General features: G+C 35.8%; 1 protein-coding gene across 5 annotated transcripts in view; it reads right to left on the bottom strand.

The window, feature by feature from the left end:
- Window positions 1-1,189: 1,189 nt before the first annotated feature.
- The window catches only part of PIK3C2A (phosphatidylinositol-4-phosphate 3-kinase catalytic subunit type 2 alpha), a 121,668-nt gene continuing 98,589 nt past the window's right edge, over window positions 1,190-24,268 (bottom strand). Inside the window, exons 21-33 of one of the 5 annotated variants that reach the window (XM_036260136.1) lie at window positions 22,636-22,728; window positions 21,020-21,149; window positions 16,785-16,921; window positions 14,309-14,478; window positions 13,573-13,729; window positions 12,607-12,716; window positions 9,900-10,107; window positions 8,078-8,202; window positions 6,695-6,812; window positions 6,527-6,599; window positions 6,086-6,195; window positions 5,873-5,998; window positions 1,190-2,942 (exon numbers count right to left, since the gene is read on the bottom strand). In XM_036260136.1, coding sequence (XP_036116029.1) covers window positions 2,760-2,942; window positions 5,873-5,998; window positions 6,086-6,195; window positions 6,527-6,599; window positions 6,695-6,812; window positions 8,078-8,202; window positions 9,900-10,107; window positions 12,607-12,716; window positions 13,573-13,729; window positions 14,309-14,478; window positions 16,785-16,921; window positions 21,020-21,149; window positions 22,636-22,728 — 1,740 coding nt within the window. In that variant the 3' untranslated portion in view covers window positions 1,190-2,759. Of the gene's footprint in view, window positions 2,943-5,872; window positions 5,999-6,085; window positions 6,196-6,526; window positions 6,600-6,694; window positions 6,813-8,077; window positions 8,203-9,595; window positions 9,715-9,899; window positions 10,108-11,426; window positions 11,543-12,071; window positions 12,153-12,606; window positions 12,717-13,572; window positions 13,730-14,308; window positions 14,479-16,784; window positions 16,922-21,019; window positions 21,150-22,635; window positions 22,729-24,268 lie in introns of those variants that run through there. The other 4 variants (XM_036260137.1, XR_004959341.1, XM_036260139.1 and 1 more) reach the window with 4 other exon arrangements.

Raw genomic sequence — 24,268 nt, forward strand, 5'->3', positions numbered from 1 at the left:
AGACTAATTGCCATATTCATTCATATTTGCACTGCTAGCCAAACAGCATGTAAATCAATCTATACATTATAGTAGTGTGGCTTTAGTCCTTTTTGATCTGAAAACTAAGTATCAAAATTGAATGTTTTATTTTTTAAATGCCACAATACCTGAATCCTAGAAAAGAATGGTTAACCAACTTAAGGCAAGATATTGAAACTTTTATTCAACTTTAATTTGAAAAGAATACTTTATCAAAGATCATACATGCCTTAACATTTAGATACCTATTCATTCTTATAAGGCAGTAATAAAAACATCAGTGCAAGTTCTACATTAGGTTCCTCAGTAGAGAAAACGAGGTTCTGGGAGTAAACTATTATTTTCAAATCCCAAAACACTTTCAGAGGAAAGAATTTTTTCTGGTGTGGGACTTATATAGTGTGTAATTATTTTTACTCCATAAAGATAGAAATAAAATGTGATTATACATAAAATTAGTGTCTTGGCCGGTTTGTTTAAACTTCTCTTTGATTTACTTGAAAAAAAAACCCAAATGATTTAAAATCTATTGATAGTACTAGTGCCTTTAAAGAGGTGCCTCTGTCCCCTTATTTTTTTATTTTTTATTTTTGGTAAGGGCTGAAGATTAGCATTTCACAAAGATATAACTTATATTAAAATATATGTAAAGTGTGTGTGTGGTGTTTTAATGACCAAAGCAAGCACAAAACGACTTAAATTAAGAGAAAACATTACCACTTGCTCTGAACTCTAGTTAACTATACAATATTAATCCTAATATACACTTTTAGATAAGAATCCAGATTTCTTGTAATAGAAAAGGGACATCACATTTTCTAGCTCTATTATTTGTGCTAAGAAACACTGCAGTAATTAACTGCAAGTAGACAATATATATTGAGTTCAGTTAACAATGACCTTTTACCAAAACTGTACTTTTACAATGGCTAAGTGACAACTTGTGGAATGGATTAGGTCTCAAAAGCTTAAGTGAAAATATCTACTATTTCTTCTGTACATTTATAAAGTTACTTACATAGTTGAAGAAACTGTTAACAGTAGGAAAAGGAAAAGGAAAATAAATGGTGGTGCTTTGATCTGTATTTTAATTATTGTATTAAATAGATGACAGATTTTAACATTAAAAAAAAAGACATTCATATATCATACTCATGGGGTTTTCTACAAATGGACCATTAGTGTTAGGCACCAAAAATTTCAAGTTTTTTTTTTTTTTTTTAGCCTGTCCCACTGATATATCCTCAACTCATCTACTTCTGCTCTGCAGGTATCACCATGTACATTAAACATTTGCACAGTTCATAAAAATTCTGTTCTGGACAACTGAATTGCAAACTGTCCTTTCTTTCTTGGTATTCTATATTGCATATTTTGTCAGTTATTTCACAGCACCCAGATTGTTACAATCTCTATTATCACCTAAAAAGTGAATTTCTATTTTAGCCATGAGAATATTATATATACATATTTATCCAAACTAAACACAACACTGAGCGTGAAGTTGATTAACTAATAAAAATGAATCTTATTCTTAATGATTACTGTAAATAATTTCAATCATGTCCCTTATGATTCGAAGTCACATTATATTAAGGAAAAGAATTTTTGAATGTACAATGTTTACAAATGTAAGACAGTCTACGAGACCAACTTTGCCATAAAAATCTACATTAAAATTCAGTCTAGACCCCAGAATTCTTGTCCTGGGCCTGTGAAGAGTCTGCCCTGCTCACTGGAGTTCTACAAAACAGGAATGAGTACATGGGTAAACAATTTTCACTCATTTAATGAGGGAGTAACATACAGATATATGGAAGTGAAACTACCAAACTTCAACTCTCACTCCTGGGAATAAATGTAGAACTATAATGGAATGATGTAATTTAGTGTACAGCTACATTGATGAATCTCATTCAATAAACAGATAACAAAAACAAAAATCAAATGGCTGACTTTAAATAACGAAGTCATATATCAGAAGTAGAGAAAATGATCTTTCTGTGGGAAAAACAGCAGTAAATGTAAATAATTCCTTGTCTTGAGTGAAAACTACTTACTATTTATCTAGCCAGGAAAAATAATCAGAATGAAGTACCAGGTAAGCATGTGAAGTTAAGGCACCATTATTTACAACTTCAGTAATTGGCACTTAATTCTGAAAAAGGCTTTAAAGACATGAAAATAGAAAGCAATATTATTTCCTCCTAGGTCTATAAACTACTTAGTAGTTCTTAACATATCTATAGTTTGTGCTTTGCTTTTCCACCCTGTGAATAGCAGCTGCATTTTACGGTAACGTCCTGCACCTTTCCTTTCCTTTGGTGTTTGCAAACATGCACAGTGGTAAAGGCTGTAGAAGGTGCAAAACAGGAAAACAAACCGTGTCTGTGTAAGAAACAATGAAAAACAAACCAAACTAAAGCTATTACTCTGAATTACTTGAGAGGATTAAATTGTTCAAGTCTTTTTCAGACTTGTTATATATTAAGTTTAGGGTCTGTAACATTCTATATAATGACTTTAAAACGGCAATGGTTTCAACAAATTCATAAAAGTTATGTGACTGTTGGTCCAACATGTGTGTTGAAATGTAGCAAGTACATTTACTTTATAATTTCTGAACAAGTATAAAAATACTATACAAAGTTTTCAAGTGTAGCGTGTGTACGTGTGTATGTGCGTGTATCCACATAGTTACAACTATTCTTACTTCCAAAGCTCAGAAATTCACTAGCTTACAAATAGGTTGCTGCAGTCAGCTGGTACCACTTAACCGTCTCTTTGCTCAAGTTGAAATCTTTCAAAGGCAAGGTTATTCCACCCAAGAAAAAATTTTCCCGCAGAGATTCTGCACTGAGAACACTTAGTTGAAGTTCTCTCTGTCTTAGGGTTTCTTTGCTATATCCATTGTACACAAGCTACAGCAAAGGCAAAAAGAAAACAAAAGTTACAAATTATGTATTTGTTTCTTGGATTATTTTAAGTAACAACATAAGTGAGATCAAAGAGTGACTATAATTCATGACAATGATTATGACACAACTGGTGGAATCTGTCCCATGCTTTAGGTGCACATTTTGTAATTCAGGAGTCCTGAATTGTATTATCAGCCATCTGAGAGCCTGATATAGAAATGTACAAAGTAGAAAGTTATTATGACTTAAAACTAAAACCATGGTTTTTCTGAGATAGAGGTATAGGGAAGGGAAAATAAATTATAAGGCAGCATGCACTAAGATGATCTAATAGCTGGGAAAAAGAGAATAGAAGGAAGTTGAGACAGCATAATTATAATTTTACAAAAGATGAGGGCCCTGGCTGGTGTCACCCAGTGGTTAGAGCATCAGCCCAAGCACCAAAGGGTCTTGGGCTTGATTCCTAGCCCCAGTTGGGGCATGTGCAGGAGGCAATTGGATGGGTCTCTCTCACATCAATGTTTCTTTCCCTCCCTCCCTCCCTCCCCCGCTCCCTTCCTCCCTCCCTCCCTCACCCCCTCACCCCCTTTCCCTTCCACTCTCTCTAAAAATCAATGGAAAGCCTACAGGTGTGGCCCAGTGGACTGAGTGTTATCCCATGCACCAAGAGGTCACTGGTTTGATTCCTTTTCAGAGCACATGCCAGGGGTGCAGGCTCAATCCCCAGTAAGGGGTGTGCAAGAGGCAGCCAAATGATGTTTCTCTCTCATAGATGTTTCTCTCTCTCTCCTTCCCCCTTACCCTCTCTCTAAAATCAATAAAAACACATTTTTAAAAAGTCAATGGAAAAAAAAAATGCTCAGGTGAGGATTAACAAAACAAAAAAGAGGGATTAAAATTTTCTTTTTTCTTTTTGGTCTTTTTCTGTTGGATTTTATATACAATGAAATGATAATTTCTGATTATCTATAATCCAGTGCAAACTCACCAACTACAAAAGTAGTTAACAGCAAATCTGGAGTACTGAAAAGCTACTCTCTTTCAAATACATTCAACACTTAGAATTTTTATTTTTCAAGAAAGTTTCACAATGAGAAACATATTCCCTAGTCTAGTCCTTTTTCATTGTTTGACTCTAAGAACTAAAAAACTGACCCATTTCATTTTATTGAAAGCACAACACTAACTAGAAAATAGCCAATACTGCTTTTAATATATATATATATGTTTTTATTGATTTTTTAGAGAGAGACAGAAACATCAGTGTAAGAGAAACATCTATTGGCTACCTACTGCATGCCCCTCACTGGGGATCAAGCTTGCAACCAGGGCCTAAGCTCTGACTGGGAATTGAACCAGGACCACTCAGTCCATGGGACGATGCTCAATCCACTGAGCCACACCAGCCGGCACATTTTATATGTGTTTAATGGGCTGAAAGGATATTCTAAAGTTTTAATACATTTATAATCTTGATGAAAGTTCAGAACTCTTTGCTTTCAAATTTCTATCCTGACATTTTTGTGTGGATATAATGTTAATGTGCACAAATAATGTTGTGTTTATCCTAAAGAAGCAGCTGACTAAGAATTAGTGGGTTTTAGCAGATGAGGAAGTCTGTAAGTTGACCGTGAGTAGCTGAGCAGTCACAGTTTTGCCAGTTCAGTCCAGGCCCTGCCTGCTGCTTTCAGTTTGGAGCACTCTATTTCAAGAGGGTTGTGACAGAATAAAACAAATTAGGAGGAGGATAGTTTTGAAACTACATCCTATCAAGCAAAGATAAAGGTAATGAAGATATTTTAGAAGTATTAACAGAAAAAGCATTTAAACTTCAATTATTTGAAAGGCTGGCATGTAGGAGGAAAACAATAATTCTGTGTGGTTCTAGGAAGAACAACTGAGACCCACAGGTACAAACTATAGGGAGGGAAGATTTCAGCTCAGTATAAAAAAACACAGTCCGGACCTGGACGGTTTGGCTTAGCGGTTAGAGCGTCGGCCTGCAGTCCAGAGAGACCCGGGTTCGGTTCCCACTAAGAGCACGTACCTTGGTTGCAGTTTGTCCCCAGCCCTGGTTGGGTCGTGCGGGTGACAACCACTCAATGTGTCCCTTTCATGTCGATGTTTCTCTCTCTCCCTCCCACTCTATCTGAACAAAATATCGAAAAATGTCCTCGGGTGAGGATAAAAAAAAAAAAATACAGTCTGCCCTCTTTTATTGCGGTTAATCAATTCCAGACTCTACCACGATAAATGACTGTCCGCCAAGTAGGATACTTTATTTACACACAGTCATCCCTCGCCACTTTGAAGCTTCAAAAACCGAGATAGAGCTCTGGCTGGTTTGGTTCAGCGGTTAGAGCATCGGCCTGCAGTCTAGAGAGATCCGGGCTCGGTTCCTGCTAAGGGCATATACCTCAGTTGCAGTTTGTCCCCGGCCCTGGTTGGGTTGTGCGGGTCCAGTCACTCAATATGTACCTTTCACGTTGATGCCCCCCCCCACTCTGTCTTAACAAAAAATGGGAAAATATCCTCGGGTGAGGATAAAAGAAAAGAAAAAAACCAAGATAGAGTGAAGCCGCGAAAGTTGAAGCGCAAAGTGGCAAGCGACAACTGTAATCTATGAGTTGGAGCTGCCCAAAACAAACTAGATTGCCTGGAAGTATTTCAGCACAGACTGAACATCCTGTTTTGAAAATGCTGTAAAAGGGGTATGAGCACTAAAAGGGTAACTGAATAATGGTCCCTAAGACCTTCTTAAAACCTTACGGTCTATGACTGAGGGTTCAATTCTGCATCACTTTGTTAAATACCATTGGACAGCTATTGATTGCTTTACTAGTACAACTAATACCTAAATAATTTAAAGTATTTGAAATTTACAATCTCCAAACAACAAATCTAGGAAACTTTTAGAAATGATTTTAACTTACCATTTCATTGAATGTTGGGTTCCTAGTTTTTCGTGAAATTTTGGTTTTACGTTTGGATGTTTTGTGGGGATCTGGAAGTAGGTAAGTTTTGACATATGGATTTGGGTCAGCCCCATCTTCAGTAACCTACAAAGAAAAGCATTCCTTTTACAGTAATGTTTCCTACCAAGATCTGGGTTTCCTCTACAATAACCATTGTTTGTAATTACTCACAAGGTCTTTGATGTGCATCACCATGATGAAAAGAGTCCCATTTCGGTAAGAGACAGATAATTTCACTGATCCTCCTATTTGGCCTGGAGTAGGACTGAAGGGACACACATCTGAAAATATAAATATGTTCATTTTTATTTTATCTTGCTTCAAGGCACAAAAAATTTTTTGCTTTAACTCCAGGACCATCACACGTGCAATAAAAAAAAGGTAAAGGACCTGGCAGACTACTGGATATATATTTCTTTAGTAATCACATTCTATTGGAAAAACTATGTTTATCTAGAAATAGACTAGCTTAGAAAGAATTCCTCCTCTCTTCTCACTGGCCCACAGCCAGCAACCCCACTGTCACTCTACCACATCCACTGATTAGTTACAGACTGGCAGGCCATAGGGAAGCCATAATCTATCATATAAAGAGGAAAAAAATAATCTTACCTGCAGACCTAGCTATTCCTTCAGCTTTCTCATCACGAAGTAAAGGGTGAAAAAAAGTACAAACAAGATCACACTAAGATAGAAGAGCAAAAAAGATCAATTAGTGTAAATATTATGTATTATGTAGCACAAAACATAGTATGTTATTTTTTCAGATAGGACAGTCACCTCTGCTACATCCATTGAAGCACTCATCAAACTCTGTAAATAACTGTTTAACTCAATTTTTCTTTTGGCTGCTACATCTTTTATGTGTGTTCTTCCTAGAACCATCCTATTAGGAAAGCTACAAAAGAAAAAAGAAACAATAAGTGAAATTTAAATTATTTCATCTGAAAGTATTTATAGAATCAAGTACAATATTTACTTAGAAATACACTTTTTCATATACTTAAATATAAACTGGAGTCTTAATCCACTATAAAGTAAATGTTGTGATTTCTCTTCAAAGTACTGGAGATGAAACAGTTCAAGTATCCATTATCCTTTTATGAACCCTGGTACAAAAAAGTACATGGTTTTGCTAATTTGCTATATTTTAAACTTATTTTCTTCTCAAGATTAACCATTCACAGATATTTTATGCAGATCTTATCCTTCAAAATAATCATTAACCAGCCACAGCTGTTGTAGATAACAGTAAAATCCACAAATGACAAAGGGCCCAAATCAAGGTAATCTTAACTCTGCTTATTTTGGTGGTAGTGGGAAAATGAGAATGCGCATGGAAATAAACTCTGATACCTATTTTACTGTCTCTTTACTTTTAAAATTTAGACTGAGAAGAATATGAGCAACTTGACATAGGAAATCTGCTGGTCACCAGCTACATTAAAACTGAGGGTCTATCTCTAAAGGGCATCAGATACAAAACTAAGCAGTAAGATTCTGATGAACAATCTCAATGCCTAAGCTTTTTATTATTCAGAGGAGCTCAGTATGATCATAATAGATTATTTCTGCAGTGATTTAAAATGTTTTTTAATTTTTTCAAGTTCCTGTTTTTTTAACCCTCACCCGAGGATATTTTTACATTTATCTTCAGGGGGGAGGGGGGCGTGGAGAGAGACATCAATGTGAGACAGACACATTGACTGGTTGCACCCGCATGACCCCAAATGGGGCGGGGACGAACCGTAACCAAGGTACATGCCCTTGGCTGGAATCAAACCTGGGACTCTTGATACTCTAACTGCTGAGCCAAACAAGCCAGGGCTAAAATCTTTTTTTTTGTAAAACCAAGATTCCAAAGTCTTATCTTGTATTGCTTACTATGGTAGAAACAACAAATTTAAAGCTTCAACTAAAATGAGAAAACTGTAAAATCACAAAATTTAAGATCTTGATCATTTAGTCATTAACTCATTCATCAACAACTTATAGTTCCTTATCTGAGTCTAGTACTGCACTAGGCCCTTGTGATACAAAGGAAAATAAGTCACCCATGGTCCATAGTATCTTACTAAGTATTAACACAAAACTTTCAACCTACACTTAATAATAAATTATTTTCTATAAAAAAAGGATTAATGTACATAAATGGGAACATACCCTGGTAACTTCCAAAGTGGAAAAATAATACTGAGTTTGTTGTGAAGTTCCTGAAATTCGTCAAATGTCCGGAACACAAATGATGGCTCAAGCTGTCCTTCCCTCAAAATTCGGACTACATAAACCTGAAGAAATCACACCCAAACACATTAGATTCATAATAAAACTTTTCCTGACAGAAAGAAAATTTACAGCTTGTTATATATAATCAAAGTGCTTTTAACTTATCGATATATATGTCACCAATAGAAAATAGCAAATATAAAACTTATATTTATAGTACATCTATCTATATTTTAAAAGTGATCTTAACCATTGAGCAATATAGAAATAAGAACTGGAAAGTGCAAGTCGTCCTATATCCAGGATTAAATCAAATAAATGTACTTCCCAAATTTATAAATGTAGTACATTCCCAATGAAAATATTAAGTTCATTTAAGAGAGTAAATAAGACAAAAGGCAAAATTTATGTTAGCTGGGGTATGAGGGAAAACTTATCTTACTAGCTGTTTAAACTATTATAAAGTCACAGTTCTTTAAAGAGCAAAATACTGGTGCAGAGTCAGATATATCTACAGAAGAAATAAATTCAGGAATAGGTATAAACTTAGTGTATTTAAAGGTGGCATAATAGCCCGGCTAGTGTGGCTCAACGGTTGAGCGTCGTTCCATGCACCAAGAGGTCACAGGTTTGATTCCTGGTCAGGGCACATGCCCAGGTTGTGGGTCCAATCCCCAGTGGAGGGCATGTAGGAGGTGGCCAATTGATGTTCTCTCACTGATATTTCTCTCTCTCCCTCCCTCTCTCTCTCAAATTAATAAAGACAAAAATAATAATAAAGGAGGCATAATAAATCATTGGGGGGAAAATGGACGACTCAATAAAATGGTGTTAGGATAAAATGATCAGTAAACCTATAAAAATTTACTAATAATAAAATAGGTGAAAATTAAAATAATAGTAAAGTCACTTTCTAAAATTTATCAGTTTGTCAAAAATGTAAAGATTGACAGTACTGCAAAGTATTATGCAACAAAAATATTATCAAAAGGGTGAAAAATGACAGCAAAAATTATGATAATGCTAGCCCTGGCTGGTTTGGCTCAGCGGTTGGAGCATCGGCCTGCGGTTCAGAGAGACCTGGGTTAGGTTCCCGCTAAGGGCACGTACCTCGGTTGCAGTTTGTCCCCGGCCCTGGTTGGTCGTGCAGGTGGCAGCCACTCGATGTGTCCCTTCACATCAATGTTTCTCTCTCTCTCTCTTCCTCTCTCTCCCTCCCGCTCTATCTGAACAAAAAATGGAAAAATGTCCTCGGGTGAGGATAAAAAAATATATATATATATGATAATGCTATACTATAGTGGGAGGAGCACACCGAAGACCCTATTTTTAAAAAACAAACTTTATATGTTTGTGTGTGTTTGTTGTAATACTTCATCATTCCTAAAGAGTAGAGTAAGAACTTAGACTTCTACTTTATATGCTTCTACATTGGTTGAATTTGTTACAATAAGCAAGCTTTACCTTTGAAATTAAGAACGAATTGAAGATAAGGAAGAAGAAAAAGCGCTACCCTTTTAGTCTCGTCTCTGAAAAGAAGAATATCATTTGTCCCTCATGGTTTTGGAGCAAATCTACCAAGAAATAAATACCAAAAAACAATTAGGGATGCTCCAAGTACATTTATTTATTTTTGGGCCATCCGTGATAGAAAGGACTATGAGAAGAACAAATGCTGGAAACTTCAGCCGAGTCAGTGAAGTAAGAAAGAAAGAACAATAATGCAGACATGAGTCTCTACAAATCAAACCAAACTTACGTAATGTTTATCTGGGTTGTATTTCTTATGGTAAGTGAAAACAGAGACTTCCTTGATTCGACCATCTTGTCTAAAGGAATATGTTTTGGGTGAAAATGAAAGGATGGGCTCATCATTGGAAGGAAGACCAGAAAAACGCAGTTGAGCAAGGTTGTGAATGAAGAAGTTAAACTTTGTGGCAATGCTTCCCAAACTTGATTCAATCAGCCTACAAAACAATCAGAAAATGTGTTAAGAGTAAATGTTCATGAGAACACATGACTAATTCTTTTAACATAATAAAAGATTAAAAAATACTTTCATTCCATTTAATATATTAAGCAGATTCTCACTCTGCTGAGTACTCCTTTCTTCTATAGGCCAAAAACCCATTAAAATACATCTCACCCCAACAAAACATACAACAGTCAAAATTTTAGTATAAGAGTCTATTCTATCCCATCCCACTGTCTCCAAGAAATGATGCTTTTATTTCTTGGGTCTTCTGGGGTCTAATACTAATTTAAAACTTTCAGCAAGAGAAGATGATTGATATAATGCCAAAAAGATGACTTCACTTTTTTATTCCCCTGTAATAAACGGGGGCGGTGACAACTAAACAGGTATAGGAGGAAGCATCCACAATAATTCAATTTTTTCTTTTGTTAATCCTCACCCAGGATCTTTTTCCATTGCTTTTAGAGAGAGTGGAAGGGAGAGAGAGACATGGACTGGTCGCCTCCCACATAACCCCAACCAGGGCCAGGGATCAAACCTGCAACCCAGGCACATGCCCGTGATCAAGAATCAAACCCGAGACCCTTTGGTCCGCAGGTCCAAGCTCTAACCACTGAGAACACCAGCCAAGGCAGTAATTCAAATTTTCAAAATCTCTTCTATCAAATGGTAGAAGAGTAGAATCTGGTATCAGAGTCCTTCAGATAATCACAATTTCCTTAGTTGAGAAAAGAAGTTTTGACAGGATGGGGAGTTTGGTAAAAATCAATTTGGAAGGCAGAAAACATTTTAGGCAAGCAAAGGAAACAAAACCTCCCAGAAACAGGATAAAGGAATCCAGAAAGAGAAAGGAGATTCAAACAGAGAAGTGAGAGAACCTCACCCAAAGATTTTTGCTTTGCTATGGACTAAATGTTTGTGTCTCCCAAAATGCATGTGTTAAAGCCCCAATGGGTAGGTTAGCAATTAAGGTTAAGGGTAGAGCCCTGATCCAAAAGGATTAGTATCCTTATAAGAAGAGACAAGAAAATTCATGCTCTGTTGCTCTATCCGCCTCTTTCATGAGAAAACAGAGAGAAGGCAAGTAGTCTGCTAGCTAGAGCCCTCACCAGGAAGCAAACTGGCTGATACCTTGATCCTGGACTTCCCAGCCTCTAGAATTATGAGAAAATAAATTTCTGTTGTTTAAGCCACCTCATCTATGGTATTTTGTTATGGCAGATCAAGCAGACTCATATATGCCTACTTTACAGCCTTACCCAGAGGAGCCAATGAATTTCTTTAAAAAAACAAAACAAAATCCAACAATACCTAAACTATCAGGATTAGTTTGGAAGGCTATACAAAAGTCAGCTTCCTTCAATTCAATTCAGCCCAGACTCTTGAGCCTAGGGAAGTCCAGTCCAATGTCTTCTACCTCTGCTCCACTGAGAGGAAGAAGGCAAAAGAAAAAGGAGAGAAAAGAACATGAGCTCATGTGCTCCCCTCGCTATGGTAGTATGTGGTTACACCACTAGTCACACTAGTCAGTGACCAACCTGGTCACCAGACATTTAGAACATATTTGCTTTTAAAGCAATAACGACAAGTTCAAATACAATTGGAGTAAATGTTTCAAGTACTACACCATAACAATTTACTATAGCAGTGTTGCAGTTTGCTGTTTTAAGCAATTAAGGTATCCATAAGCCCGGACGGTGTAGATCAGTGGTTGAGTGTCGACCCATGCACCAAGAAGTCACTGGATCGATTCCAGGTCAGGGAACATGCCCAGGTTGTGAGCCAAATCCCCAGTGGGGGTATGCAGGAGGTGGACAATCGATGTTCTTTCTCATTGATGTTCCTATCTCCCTCTCCCTTTCTAAAAAAAAAAAAAAAAAAAATCAATAAAGAAAAAAAAGATATCCATGAAAATTATTATGGTAGAATCTTTAAAAACAGATAAGAAAAACATACCTCGTATTTGGCACTGTAGAAAATATGCTTCACAGAAATAGTTCATAAAAAGGATTTTTTTTTTTTATTTTGGTTTTTTTCCTTTTATTGATTTGAGAGAGGAAGGAAGAGGGAGAGATAGAAACTTCAATGAGAGAGAACATCGATTGGCCAACTCCTGCATGCCCCACACTGGGGATTGGGCCCACAACCTGGGCATGTGTCCTGACTGGGAATTGAACTGGCAACCTCCTGGTATATGGGTCGACGCTCAACCACTGAGCCATACTGGCTGGACATAAATAGGATTTTTATCATTGAAATCATACTAAAAAAACGAGATCATGCTTTCAGAGAAAGAAACTAATTTTTTTAAATGTTGCAAATCCTTTACACTTATTCAGTAAACTTTTGACAACCTACTATTTGCTAATACTGTGAATCAATTTTTTTCCTATAAATCAGAATTTTGATATATAGCATTTGTTTATACTAAGGAAGACAAATCAAAGCTAAACTGTATGTGCTTTATCTAATATACGTAAGCATGCCTTACCTAGTAAAGAAAATTGTGGCTTCTGCATCTGTAGTTTGGGGTTGAAGCGCATCTCTAACATATTTCAAATCTTGAATATTTGTAAGTTCTGGTAACCCTGAGGGAATCATCTATAGAAAGGGAAAAAAGTTCGCGAGTTAAATTTTTTAAAAGGCTATTCCCCATTCTTCCCTAAAAGTTGTCCAGGTAATTAGAACTAAAGTAAACAAAAACAATCCTAGTTTTGAGGAGTTTATGTTCTAGAAATCTAAGTGATTCTCTTATAAATAAAAAAAAAAATTGAGGAAATTGAAGTCAATTGTTAGAAGTCACAAAGTCAGTTTATGGAATGTAAATTGTAAAATCCAGACATTTTTTATCTATTACTCTGGTTTTTTTTTATCCTCACTCAAGGACATTTTTTTCCATTTTTTGTTCAGAGTGGGAGGGGGAGAGAGAGAGAAACATCAAAGTGAAAGGGACACATTGAGTGGCTGCCACCTGCATGACCAACCAAGGCTGGGGACAAACTGCAACCGAGGTACACACCCTTAGCGGGAACCGAACCCAGGTCTCTCTGGACCACAGGCCAACGCTTAACCACCGAGCCAAACCAGCCAGTGTTGTTACTCTGTTTTTATATTAATTTGTCACAATAATCATAGCGAGGTTTTTTTGGTTTGTTTTTACTTAAAATACATCCAGAAAAGTACAGAAACCTTAAGTGTATAGCTTAATGATTGCTCACAATCTGAACATACCCAGATTAAGATGCAATACATCTACCAGCATTATTTTTTTTTTATATTTTCTAAAAATGGTGTCTGCCACATTTCAAATCGCAGCAATTTTTAAATATGTTGGTAATATTTGACATTTGAGACTATAGTAAGTTTTATTCCAAAATCACAATATACTTTTATTAGTTATTGAAATACAGAAGCATTAATGTAAAATTAATTAAATGCTTGTAAAGAAAAGTGTTACCAGTGAAAGGAGGTTAAGGAAGAGGTTTGTTTGCTTTCTTATCAAGTTGTAGGCCTGACAGCAGAGGTCCACAAATAACTGGAATCGAATGGTGGGCTTTTCACCCCCATTAATGACATATGCCATGTCAGAGGTCAGCACAAAAGGAGCCCGATCCCTATTTAAAAGGAAAGTACATATAAAGTATTATTTACAGAAGATGTTCAAATAGTGCTATTGCTATTACATGGTTACTGAACTAAAGTATATGAGCCATAGCAATTTCCAATCTGGAAACAGTATCAGGCAGTTTCGAATTTTCATAATTCTTAAAAATTCACATTTTCAGCAAAGTGATCATCTAATCTCATCAGTCAAATAGAATTTATATATGAAAATTTTCCCCAGGTGATATTTATAAATTTACACACTCAAATAAAGATTAAAAATCACTATAGTTACAAACATACAGAGAGAAAAACTTTATAGTCATTGACATTATACAAATGGGAACATTTCCAATTAGGTACCACTAGCTAGACAAAATAAAATACTCCAAATTCATTTCAGCAAAGGTTACACACACTTCATTCTTGTGGTAAAGTAATCTCTTAGGGCATTTTTCATTCCCCATTTATGTTCAAAAGGGCTACAAGGCAAAGAACAGCAAAAAAAAGCAGGGGGGAGGCTTGAGACATTAATTTTTGAAATTGGAAGTGCCTCTCTTCTTCAGCAACAACAATAACAGTATTAGTACCTTTTGAAGCTACCAAACATCTGTGCATGGCCCAAAAACTTCCCAAAGTCAATGTGAAACATGTGTCCTGTGCTTCGAAGCATTATATTGTCATTGTGTCGATCACAGATGCCTAAAACATAGGTGGCTACACAGCATCCAGCACAAGAATAGATAAAATTCTCAGAAGCCTACAATAAAGATTTAAATAATTTTAGGAAAAAATATTTTTAAAATCTATAATAAAGATATAAAATTATTTTAGAAAAATGTTATTTTAGGCAGTTACAAAGATTAATGTAATTCACCCATCTTTGAAATCACTATTGTAATCCACTTTCTAAACAGACCCTAAATTGGATTATGGTAAAAACAAAAACAAAAGCCAGCCTTTCGACAATTCAAAAACAAAAACACCCTTCTAACAGTGGTGATTGCCCCCTCTCTCTAGCTTTGTCCTTTAATATGGACAGAGATGCTACCAGGCCCTATGTAGGGTATGCACTGCCGTTGGGTATCATGTTTGTGAAACCCTGCTCCTCACAGGCTCTGCTGCTTACCACAAGTGGTAACACTGAGACAAAGATTAATCTGAAAACAATGAGTATTTTTCTGTTTTGGTTTTTTTTTTTTTTTTTGGCTTGTAGAGAAGGCATGTGTAAAGAAAGTCAGTTTATATCTTTAAACGTCCAATAATGGCCCAGGCTGGTGTGGTGCAGTGGTTGAGCGTCAACAGGTTGCCGGTTCGATTCCTGGTCAGGGCACATGCCCAGGTTGTGGGCCTGATCCCCAGTGGGGGCATGCAGAAGGCAGCCAATCTATGTTCTCTTTCACTGATGTTTCTATCTCTCTCTGCCTCTCCCTTCCTCTCTCTAAAAATCAATAAAGAAAAAATAAATAAAATAAACATCCAATAATGTAATGAATGTATTTTGTTGCTCATTTGGTGACTCATTATATGTCAGCTGTTAAATTTCTCAAAGCTGGACACTTTAGCTGTTCTTGGATTATATTATACAGACAGATACAGCAAGATCCATACAATGATTATTTTATCATTTAGTGTATTCTCAAGATACTACATTTCTGAATAAAGCTGTCATATGGTTCTATATGTCCATGTGGTTAATTTTATTCCAAATCCCCCAGAAATCATTACCAATGGTGACGATGATAGCAAATGTTCACATAGCATTTATCACAAACCAGGCACTGCACTTTCTCTCTCTGTCCCCCCCACCACAGACACACATTCACAGTACATGTGTGTACATGTATGCATATATGTATGTATGTATACATTAACTTATTTTAAATCTCACAACAAACCAATGACATAGGTACTATTATTGCCATTTTACATATGAAAGTAAAACACAGAGAGGTTATTTGTCCAAGATCACATAATTGTTAAGTGGCAGAGCCAAGATTCAAACCTAGACAATGAAACTCCACTATATTATATTCCCCAAATAAAAGAGACAAATGCATAAAAGGCACTCAGTGTATGTTACCTGACCATTATATTGTGTCAAACAACTTACCCGGAATCACTAAAAAGCCAGCACTACTATAAACAAGTATTGGCTTCTGCTGCACTGCTTTCCCCAAACCATAAAGTAAGAAAAGGAAGATTTTGAAAGACCAGCAAAATCCTTTACTTTCTTAGGTAAATAGATAGCATCTGTACATCTCTATCTGCAAATATGATGCATTAACGATTTGACATAAACTAGGCAGACAAATGACATGAAAACTGGGATCTTCTTACATCAATCACCATTGAAAGTATTCTTGAGTCTTCCTTAGGCCAATTTACGATCATTACAGGCCTTATGTCCTAAGAGACTTCTCTTTCCTCTTAAGTAATACAAAAGTATACTAAAACAAAAAATTGATGCCTCCAATAATAATAGCTATCAGTTACAGAACTGTCTATGTAACACTTTATATATATTAATTCATTTAATTCCCATAATAACCTATAGTACTATTTTTATAACCATAATATATACTATAATACCATAAAAATACTACAACATTTTACAGCAGATGTCACTAAGGCACAAAGAGGTTAAACAATTTTTCCAATGCTGTATATAGCTAGTGAGTGACTTGGGACCTGAATTCAAGCCCAAAAGTCTGGCCCATAATCTTGCTCTTAATAACCACACAATGTAGCCACTCATTTCCATAAGTTTTCCCAAGACCTTTGTAAAACAGAACATTTTGAATTATAAAAATAACTGTTTTGCTGGCCTCTAAATACATTTGAAAAGCTTTTTTGGTAATTTAGCATTGGTTTCACTCAGATTCCTACCATTAAATGCATTCTGTTTTTATATTATTTTTATATTATTTTCTTTACTTGGAGAAAGATACTAATTTCACAACTTAGACTAAATGACTGACACCAGAGCTAGAAAACAAAAACACTCAAAACCTATGTAATACATTTTTAACAAAGTTATTTAGAATAAGGAGACATGCTAATCACCTTTTCATATTCCTCTTCAGAGGGATTATATTTCCTCAGCCACTCTGCAAGTGGTTTATCTTTAAAGGATCCGGTCACACCATATTCAACTTGGATTTTCCTGAGGGTATCTGAAGCAGGAACTAACTCCACCATGCCTTTAACAACAAAACATTAAGCTATGTGAAAATATCTTCCAAAAGCAAGCCTTTAAAAAATGTATAGCTGTTAGCCCTGGCCGGTGTGGCTCCGTGGGTTGGGCATTATCCCATGTACCTAAAGGTTGCCAGTTCGATTCCTGGTCAGGGCATATGCCTGGGTTGCAGGTTCAATCCCCAGTAGGGGCGTGTAGGAGGCAGCTGATCAATGTTTCTCTCTCACATTGATGTTTCTCTCCCTTCCTTTCCCCTCACTCTAAAAATCAATTTAAAAAAAAAAATCAATTTTAAAAAATTGATAGCTTTCGATCTTTAACATAAGATACCAGCTAGCAATTATTGTTTTGTTTGGTTTTTTAAAACAACTCTAGAAGCCCATGCTAGAAAAAGTGAGCAATTCATATTATTTTTTATTTTTGGAAGACCCATAATGTAAAAGTTAATTTTAACTATGTAAGACTCTATAATCTATATACCCATGTGCTACTTGCCTCCTGCCCCTCGAAGAATAACAATTTTAATTACAAACTAGATAATATGAACCTCCTTAATAAAATTACTTATAAGATACATGCCGTCACACAATACTTTCATAAAATACTTTCTCTAATCACCTATTTGGGCAACATGAGAGTGTTTCAGAATACATTAAGCCCTTTCAAAGGGAAGAACAGACTAAGATTGTCCTTGTGACATGCTTAAGTCTCAAGTGGTTTGTCTTCCTAACTGAAATGTACATGTCTGGCTGGGTAAATAATTTTGTTCTATTTATAATTCCTTTAAAATAAGTATCACACAAATACATTATGGGACATCTACACAATGAAATAAAATGAGGTAGATCTCTAGGTGCTTATGCAGAAAGACCTCAAAAATATGTTTTTAAAGACAAAATTCAGATGGAGAGCTATGTTTTGTGTTTAATATCAATCAATTAATTAAAGAGTATTATGTATGTTGAAATATACACACAAAATTTATTACATGCTATACAGATATTTTACAAAGTGTACATATTATTTATATAATTTAAAAATTAGTTTTATATATTTTAAAAATCAAGAAAATGCACTGACATCAAAATATGGATACAGAGGCCTGCTCTGGACAAAGAACTAGAAGAAACCAAGCAGGCCAAGGCCTCTAGGCTACCCCAAAAGAAAGTATGCAGGGCTAGATTATAATTCTAGTTAAGTCTAGTCACATAGGGCAGAATTAATTCATTTGGATCTTTTATGTTATTTTGGTTGCATCAGCTGGTTTATAATTCATAATGACATCCTTTTTTTCCATTACTACCTGCATCCTGATTCTATGACTACATTTAATCTAATTATTAATATGCATACAAATTTCTAATTTCATCACCAAATATACATATGTGCAAATTACTATGTACAAAATGCTGGACCAAAGTTGATAAAAAATACAAAGTACTACTGTCTGTGTGATAAGACACAGTCCCTAACTGAGGGAACTTAAAATCAATCCAGTAAGGAAAATATAAAACATGAAGTAAATGTCTGGTGAGTATTAAAGACAATTGCTGAGTCTGGAGAAAGGAGGAATTAGTGTAGACTGAGGTACTTGTTAAAAACTTCAGAGAGGCCCTGGCCGGTTTGGCTCAGCGGTTGGAGCGTCGGCCTGCGGTACAGAGAGACCCGGGTTCGGTTCCCGCTAAGGGCACGTACCTCAGTTGCAGTTTGTCCCCGGCCCTGGTTGGTCGTGCGGGTGGCAGCCACTCGATGTGTCCCTTCACGTCGATGTTTCTCTCTCTCTCTCTTCCTCTCTCTCCCTCCCGCTCTATCTGAACAAAAAATGGAAAAATGTCCTCGGGTGAGGATAAAACAAACAAACAAACAAACAAACAAACTTCAGAGAGGATGTGGATATGATTTATTTGTTTGAAAACTAAGGATACAGCTAGATAACACAAGTAAAAGGCTTAGCACAGCCCTGGCCAGTGTGGATCAGTGGCTGAGTGTAGTCCTATGCACCAAAAAGTCAGTTCAATTCCTGGTCAGGGCACATGCCCAGCTTGTGGGCTCAATCCCCAGTAGAGGGTGTGCAGGAGGCAGCTGACGGATGTTTCTTTCTCAGATTAATGTTTCTCTCTTTCTCTTCCTCTATCTCTAAAATCAATACAAACACACACACACATATGTATATGTATTAGCACAGGGCAGGACACAGAGTAAGCACTCAATCATTAGTTAGAAACGACATAAAAAACAAGAGCAATCTGATTATCACCAAAGTTACATGGAATTCCATAAAAAGAAAGAGACGTTCAACTATATGCAATAAAAGTGTGACACTGAAACTAATCTAACGAGGTGGTAGACTATTGTTGAGGAAACTTACTTGATAAAACTTCCACCTTACAATACATATGAAAAACAATCAGCAAGAATTCTTAAATTGACTGGACTTTTTGACCAGATAAAATTTGTACATCCTAACCTGGAGGTAAAAAGTTACAAGGCTCTCATGTTGCCCTGATGGATAAAATGGCAAAATGTGGAGTGGCTGATAGCAAATTGAAATAGATAAGTAACCAAATAAAATACAATACCCAGAGATTTAGCAATCACTTGAAGGGAGATCTCTAGTGACTTTGCCACAAGGTTTGGTGCTTGGCCCTTTCTTAGTGAACATGTTTTTCAATGACTTACCAGAAGCTAAAGAATATACATTTTTCAAATCCATTCATGACACAAGCTAAGAGATTCAATGACAAATAACAAAACTCAAATTAAAAAAAAAAAAAACAAAAAACCAACAGGCTGAAAATAGATCGAATATAAGAAGAAAGTTAATAGTGAAGGTCCTACACTTGGGTCTAAGAATCAAAATGTACAAGTACAGAATGGCTAAGATATGGTTTAACAGGAGCTAGCATGATGGTTTTATTAGTTAACAAGCTCCTTATGTGTAACACTTTGCCCACCCTTTTGCATTCTACAAAATCCAGGCGCCATTCTTAGAGACTATAAATCAACCACTTGAGCCCCTATGGAGAAAACAATGAGGTGATAAAATAAGTTAAAGTCACATATGACAAAATCACTGAAGAATTTGAAACTCAGGATCACAATAGGTTATCATGAAGGATTCAACATTATATAATAGCCTATGAACAGAACTGGAACAGATGGTTAGAGGGAACCAGGAGTCAGTTTCCATTCATCTGAATACAAGAAAGAACTTTACAGCCATGAGAGCTATCCAGGACATAATGGACTAATTCAAAATACAGTGAATTCCTTTCACTATAGATATTTAAGCATAAACTGAATGCCAAATATTAGAAGGGTTAGATAAGATAATCTTTCAGGTGACTTCCTAGTGTCTATGATTAGAATCTGTAAAGCTTTTCTCATTTCCAGGAAATATCAGTGATCTTTCTCTCCTTTAAAACCCATAGCTTTACCTTTGTAATTATTCTTAGAACTTTTAGCTTACTAAAGCATTTTCTAATTACTTGCATATGCCTTCAGTCGCTTTCCTCTAAATATAAGCACTATTAGCATTCTATACATGATAGCTGCACAACAAACATTTGTTGAATAAGAATAATAATAATGGCTGCAATTTACTGAGCACCTAATATGTATCAGATATTAGGGTAGTTTACATTCATTATCTCATTTAAGTATCATTATGAGTGTAGTACTATTATTTTTCACACTTAATATATGTGGAAAGAAATAAAGTATTCAATAAATAATAAAATGAAGTTTATTCTTAGTAGAAAAAAACTTTGTAACTATTATTTCATTTTGCAGTAATAAAATCAAAGTTGGTTTGTCTTAGAGATGGCCTTAATTATAAGTCAAAAGCTAAAGACCATAAAGTCCTTGTTGGCTCAAATAATAAACACCTCTGATTACTGCAAAGCATTTATTAGGGCTACTTACTGAGTTGTTTAATCATGACCAAATGAATCAATAAAGCAAGACTAAATTAAAATAAGAAATAACTGAGATCATAGTACACCAGCATCAGAATCCTTAGGGCAGGTACACTGATAAGTTCATGGGAAAAAAAAAGAAAGAAACAACCAAAAACCCATTAAGACACAGCTTACAAGTTTACCTCGATCTCTGCCAGTTGAAAGACATTTGAAAATCACCATCCTCAAATCTAGTCCTTCTTTAAGCCAGATTTTGTCCATAATCTTTATCATCTGTAAAGCTAACATATCCTGCCGAAGATCTTCACCAACCTTAAAGTCAAGGAAACAAGATGAAACTTTTACCTTTCCAAAAGACTTACGTACTATAAAAGAGGGAGGGGAGAATAGTGAAGAGTAAAGAATGAGATGAACTGCCTTTTAATTTTTCTGCAGCATTCTAGAGACAGTTACTTAACCTTTTTATGTCTGTTTCCTGAACTGTATACTTTAAAAGGTTAGGTTTTATGGTTTGTGAATTATATTTAATGTTTTAAAAGGGTAATATGAGGGATCTTTGTGATGATTGAAATATTCCATATTTTGATTAAAAAAAAAAAAAAAGCCCTGGCCGGTTTGGCTCAGCGGTTAGAGCATCGGCCTGCGGTCCGGAGAGACCCGGGTTCGGTTCCCGCTAAGGGCATGTACCTCGGTTGCAGTTTGTCCCCGGCCCTGGTTGGTCGTGCGGGTGGCAGCCACTTGATGTGTCCCTTTCACGTCGATGTTTCTCTCTCTCTCTCTCTCCCTCCCACTCTATCTGTGCAAAAATGGAAAAAAATGTCCTCGGGTGAGGATAAAAAAAAAAAAAAAGAAATATTCCATATTTTGAACATCAATGCCAATATCCTGATTGTGTTATTGTACAACAGCTTTTGCAAGATGTCATGATTGAAGGAAATTGGGTAAAGGGTACACAGGATCTCTGTATAATTTCTTATAACAAACTATGAATCTACAATTATTTCAAAATAAAGTTTGTAAATAAAAAAGCTAACCCTCCCAAAATTAGTTAATTCTAAGTGGAATCACATCAAGTTTTCATTTTCTTTTTTAAACTGGATAAAATAACTTAAAAATACAAAATGATTGATATTTTTGAGATTGATGTATAAAATTTCTGTATTCTGAGACAGTACCATTTTTAAAAAAGGCATATACATTAATAAAATAAGAGAGTCCAAACTCCAGATCTGAATATTTAGAAAGTGTGTGTGTGTGTGTGTGTGTGTGTGTGTGTGTGTATATATATATATATATATATATATATAAACTACATATATTTGGAGATTCAAGAGAAGCTATTTTTATGAATCTGCACTAATCAAATTCATTGAATTAACTAAAACTCTCCATTCAAAATATACTAATTATGATCACAATACACAGAAATTTGACTGATAATAGAGTACTCAGCAGAGTACTACTTCCCTGCTGCTTCCACAGGTAAGTTTCCAAAAAACCAAAGCCACTGCTCACGGTTTTGCAATTTCATACTGCACAACTCTAGGGGGTACCATTCACATAGTCTTTGTGAAAGGCACTGCATGGAGTTATGATGTGCTCAACTAGCATGGCAGAAGCTCTAGTTCAGAGTTGCATTTATTTCCAAATCTTTTTGAGAACAGTTTATGTCAGTGATAACCTTTCATATAATTATTCAATTTAATTACATATTAAATAAATAAAATTACTTTTGCAATCTTGGAAAAGGAACTTGATAAAAAGAATTTAAAAAATAAAGTAGCCTTATTTTGCTCACCTTAAACATGACATTAATTTCTTCCCCCATTGGATCAGCATTCACCATTGTGACCTTTAGGGGCACAGCATTAGAACTGAAGAAGGAACATGACTACAAATACAACACATTAAGTATTAGAAAGATAACACTGGAATAAAAATGGGTTTAAGATTTTTTTTTTGTCCTAGGCATTTCTCCTTTCACCTGTTTCTCTGAATTATGGCAAATGGAATAACACAGGAGAGCTGCTTTTTAAATAAACTGAAAGATAAGAGGTATATCAAAATACTTTTTGAAACTTAAACATAGCATATAGGAGTAAAATATTATCTACTACCCTTTGGGCAGAGAAGCAAAACTTAGAAACTTGAAAGAGCCCTGGCCATGGTCTTAGTTGGTTGGAGCCTGGTCCTGTACAAAGGGATCAATTCCAGGTCAGGGCACATACCAAGGTTTCAGGTTTCATCCCCAGTTAGGGTGAGGCAACTGACTGATGTCTCTCTCTCACACTGACATTTCTCTCTCTCTCTTTCTGCCTTCCTCTCTCTAAACACATCCTCGGGTGAGAATTAAAATTAATAATGAGAAAAAAGCTATTCAAGTTTGAGCTTTAAAAGTATTATAATTCCTCCACAGAACACAAAATTGCATATACGCATCTTTCCTCTAAATCAGTGTAATCTGGAATGAGATCTTTACTTTTCTTATTTATGGTACTATTATAATTAATCATTAACCATGGAATCAACTACTGACACTAAATTTAACAATTTCATTAGCAAAAATGATATCTTATTTTAAAATAAAACTGGTTGAAGAAATAATTTAAGACAGTGAGACCAACTTAAAGGTAAACAACAAAACCAAACCAAAGGGGAAAATGTAATTATTCTATCCCCAAATGACATAATTATACAAGTCAGGTACCCATGGTTAAATTTCAATAAAGAGTAGCCATGTCAACTTAAAAAAAAAAATTCAAATCTGAAACTCCATTACGGATAGCTGTATCCTGGCCTTTCAAAACCACACTAATGGATAAATTAATTGTTTGCTTTTGTTGAATGCATGGTAGAGAAAATCCACTATTTGTATTACTATTAGTCCAGCTGAAAATACAATTACTTAATTTTGATGATTACTCAACTACTGTGTTTTAAATATATTTTTCTTGATTTTATTTATTTGTTGTTAATCCTCACCTGAGGATAAATTTCCACTGATTTTTAAAGAGCGTGGAAGGGAGGAAGGGGGCAGGGAGAGAGGAAGACTGAGAGGGAGAGGGGGATGGGAGAGAGAGAGAAAGAGATATTGATTTTAGAAAAACACATTGATCAGTTACCTCTTTGCATGCCCCCAAGTGGGGCTGGGTATTAACCTGCAACCCCACAACCCAGGTACATGCCCTTGACTGGGAATGGAAACCGTGACCCTTTGGTACGTGGGCCAATGCTCTAACCATTGAGCAACACACCAGCCAGGGCTATTTCTGTTGATTTTAGAGAGAGAAGAATGGGGGTGGTGGGGAGGGAAAGAGAGAGGTGAGAGAGAAACATCCATCGGGGTGCCACCCACATGCACCCTTACTGAAAACCAAACCCAAAACCTGGGCATGTGCCCTGACCTGGAACCTAACCAGTGCATGGGACGA

This window comes from Molossus molossus, unplaced genomic scaffold, assembly GCF_014108415.1.
Source record: "Molossus molossus isolate mMolMol1 unplaced genomic scaffold, mMolMol1.p scaffold_m16_p_13, whole genome shotgun sequence".
NCBI classification, from domain to species: Eukaryota; Metazoa; Chordata; class Mammalia; order Chiroptera; family Molossidae; genus Molossus; species Molossus molossus.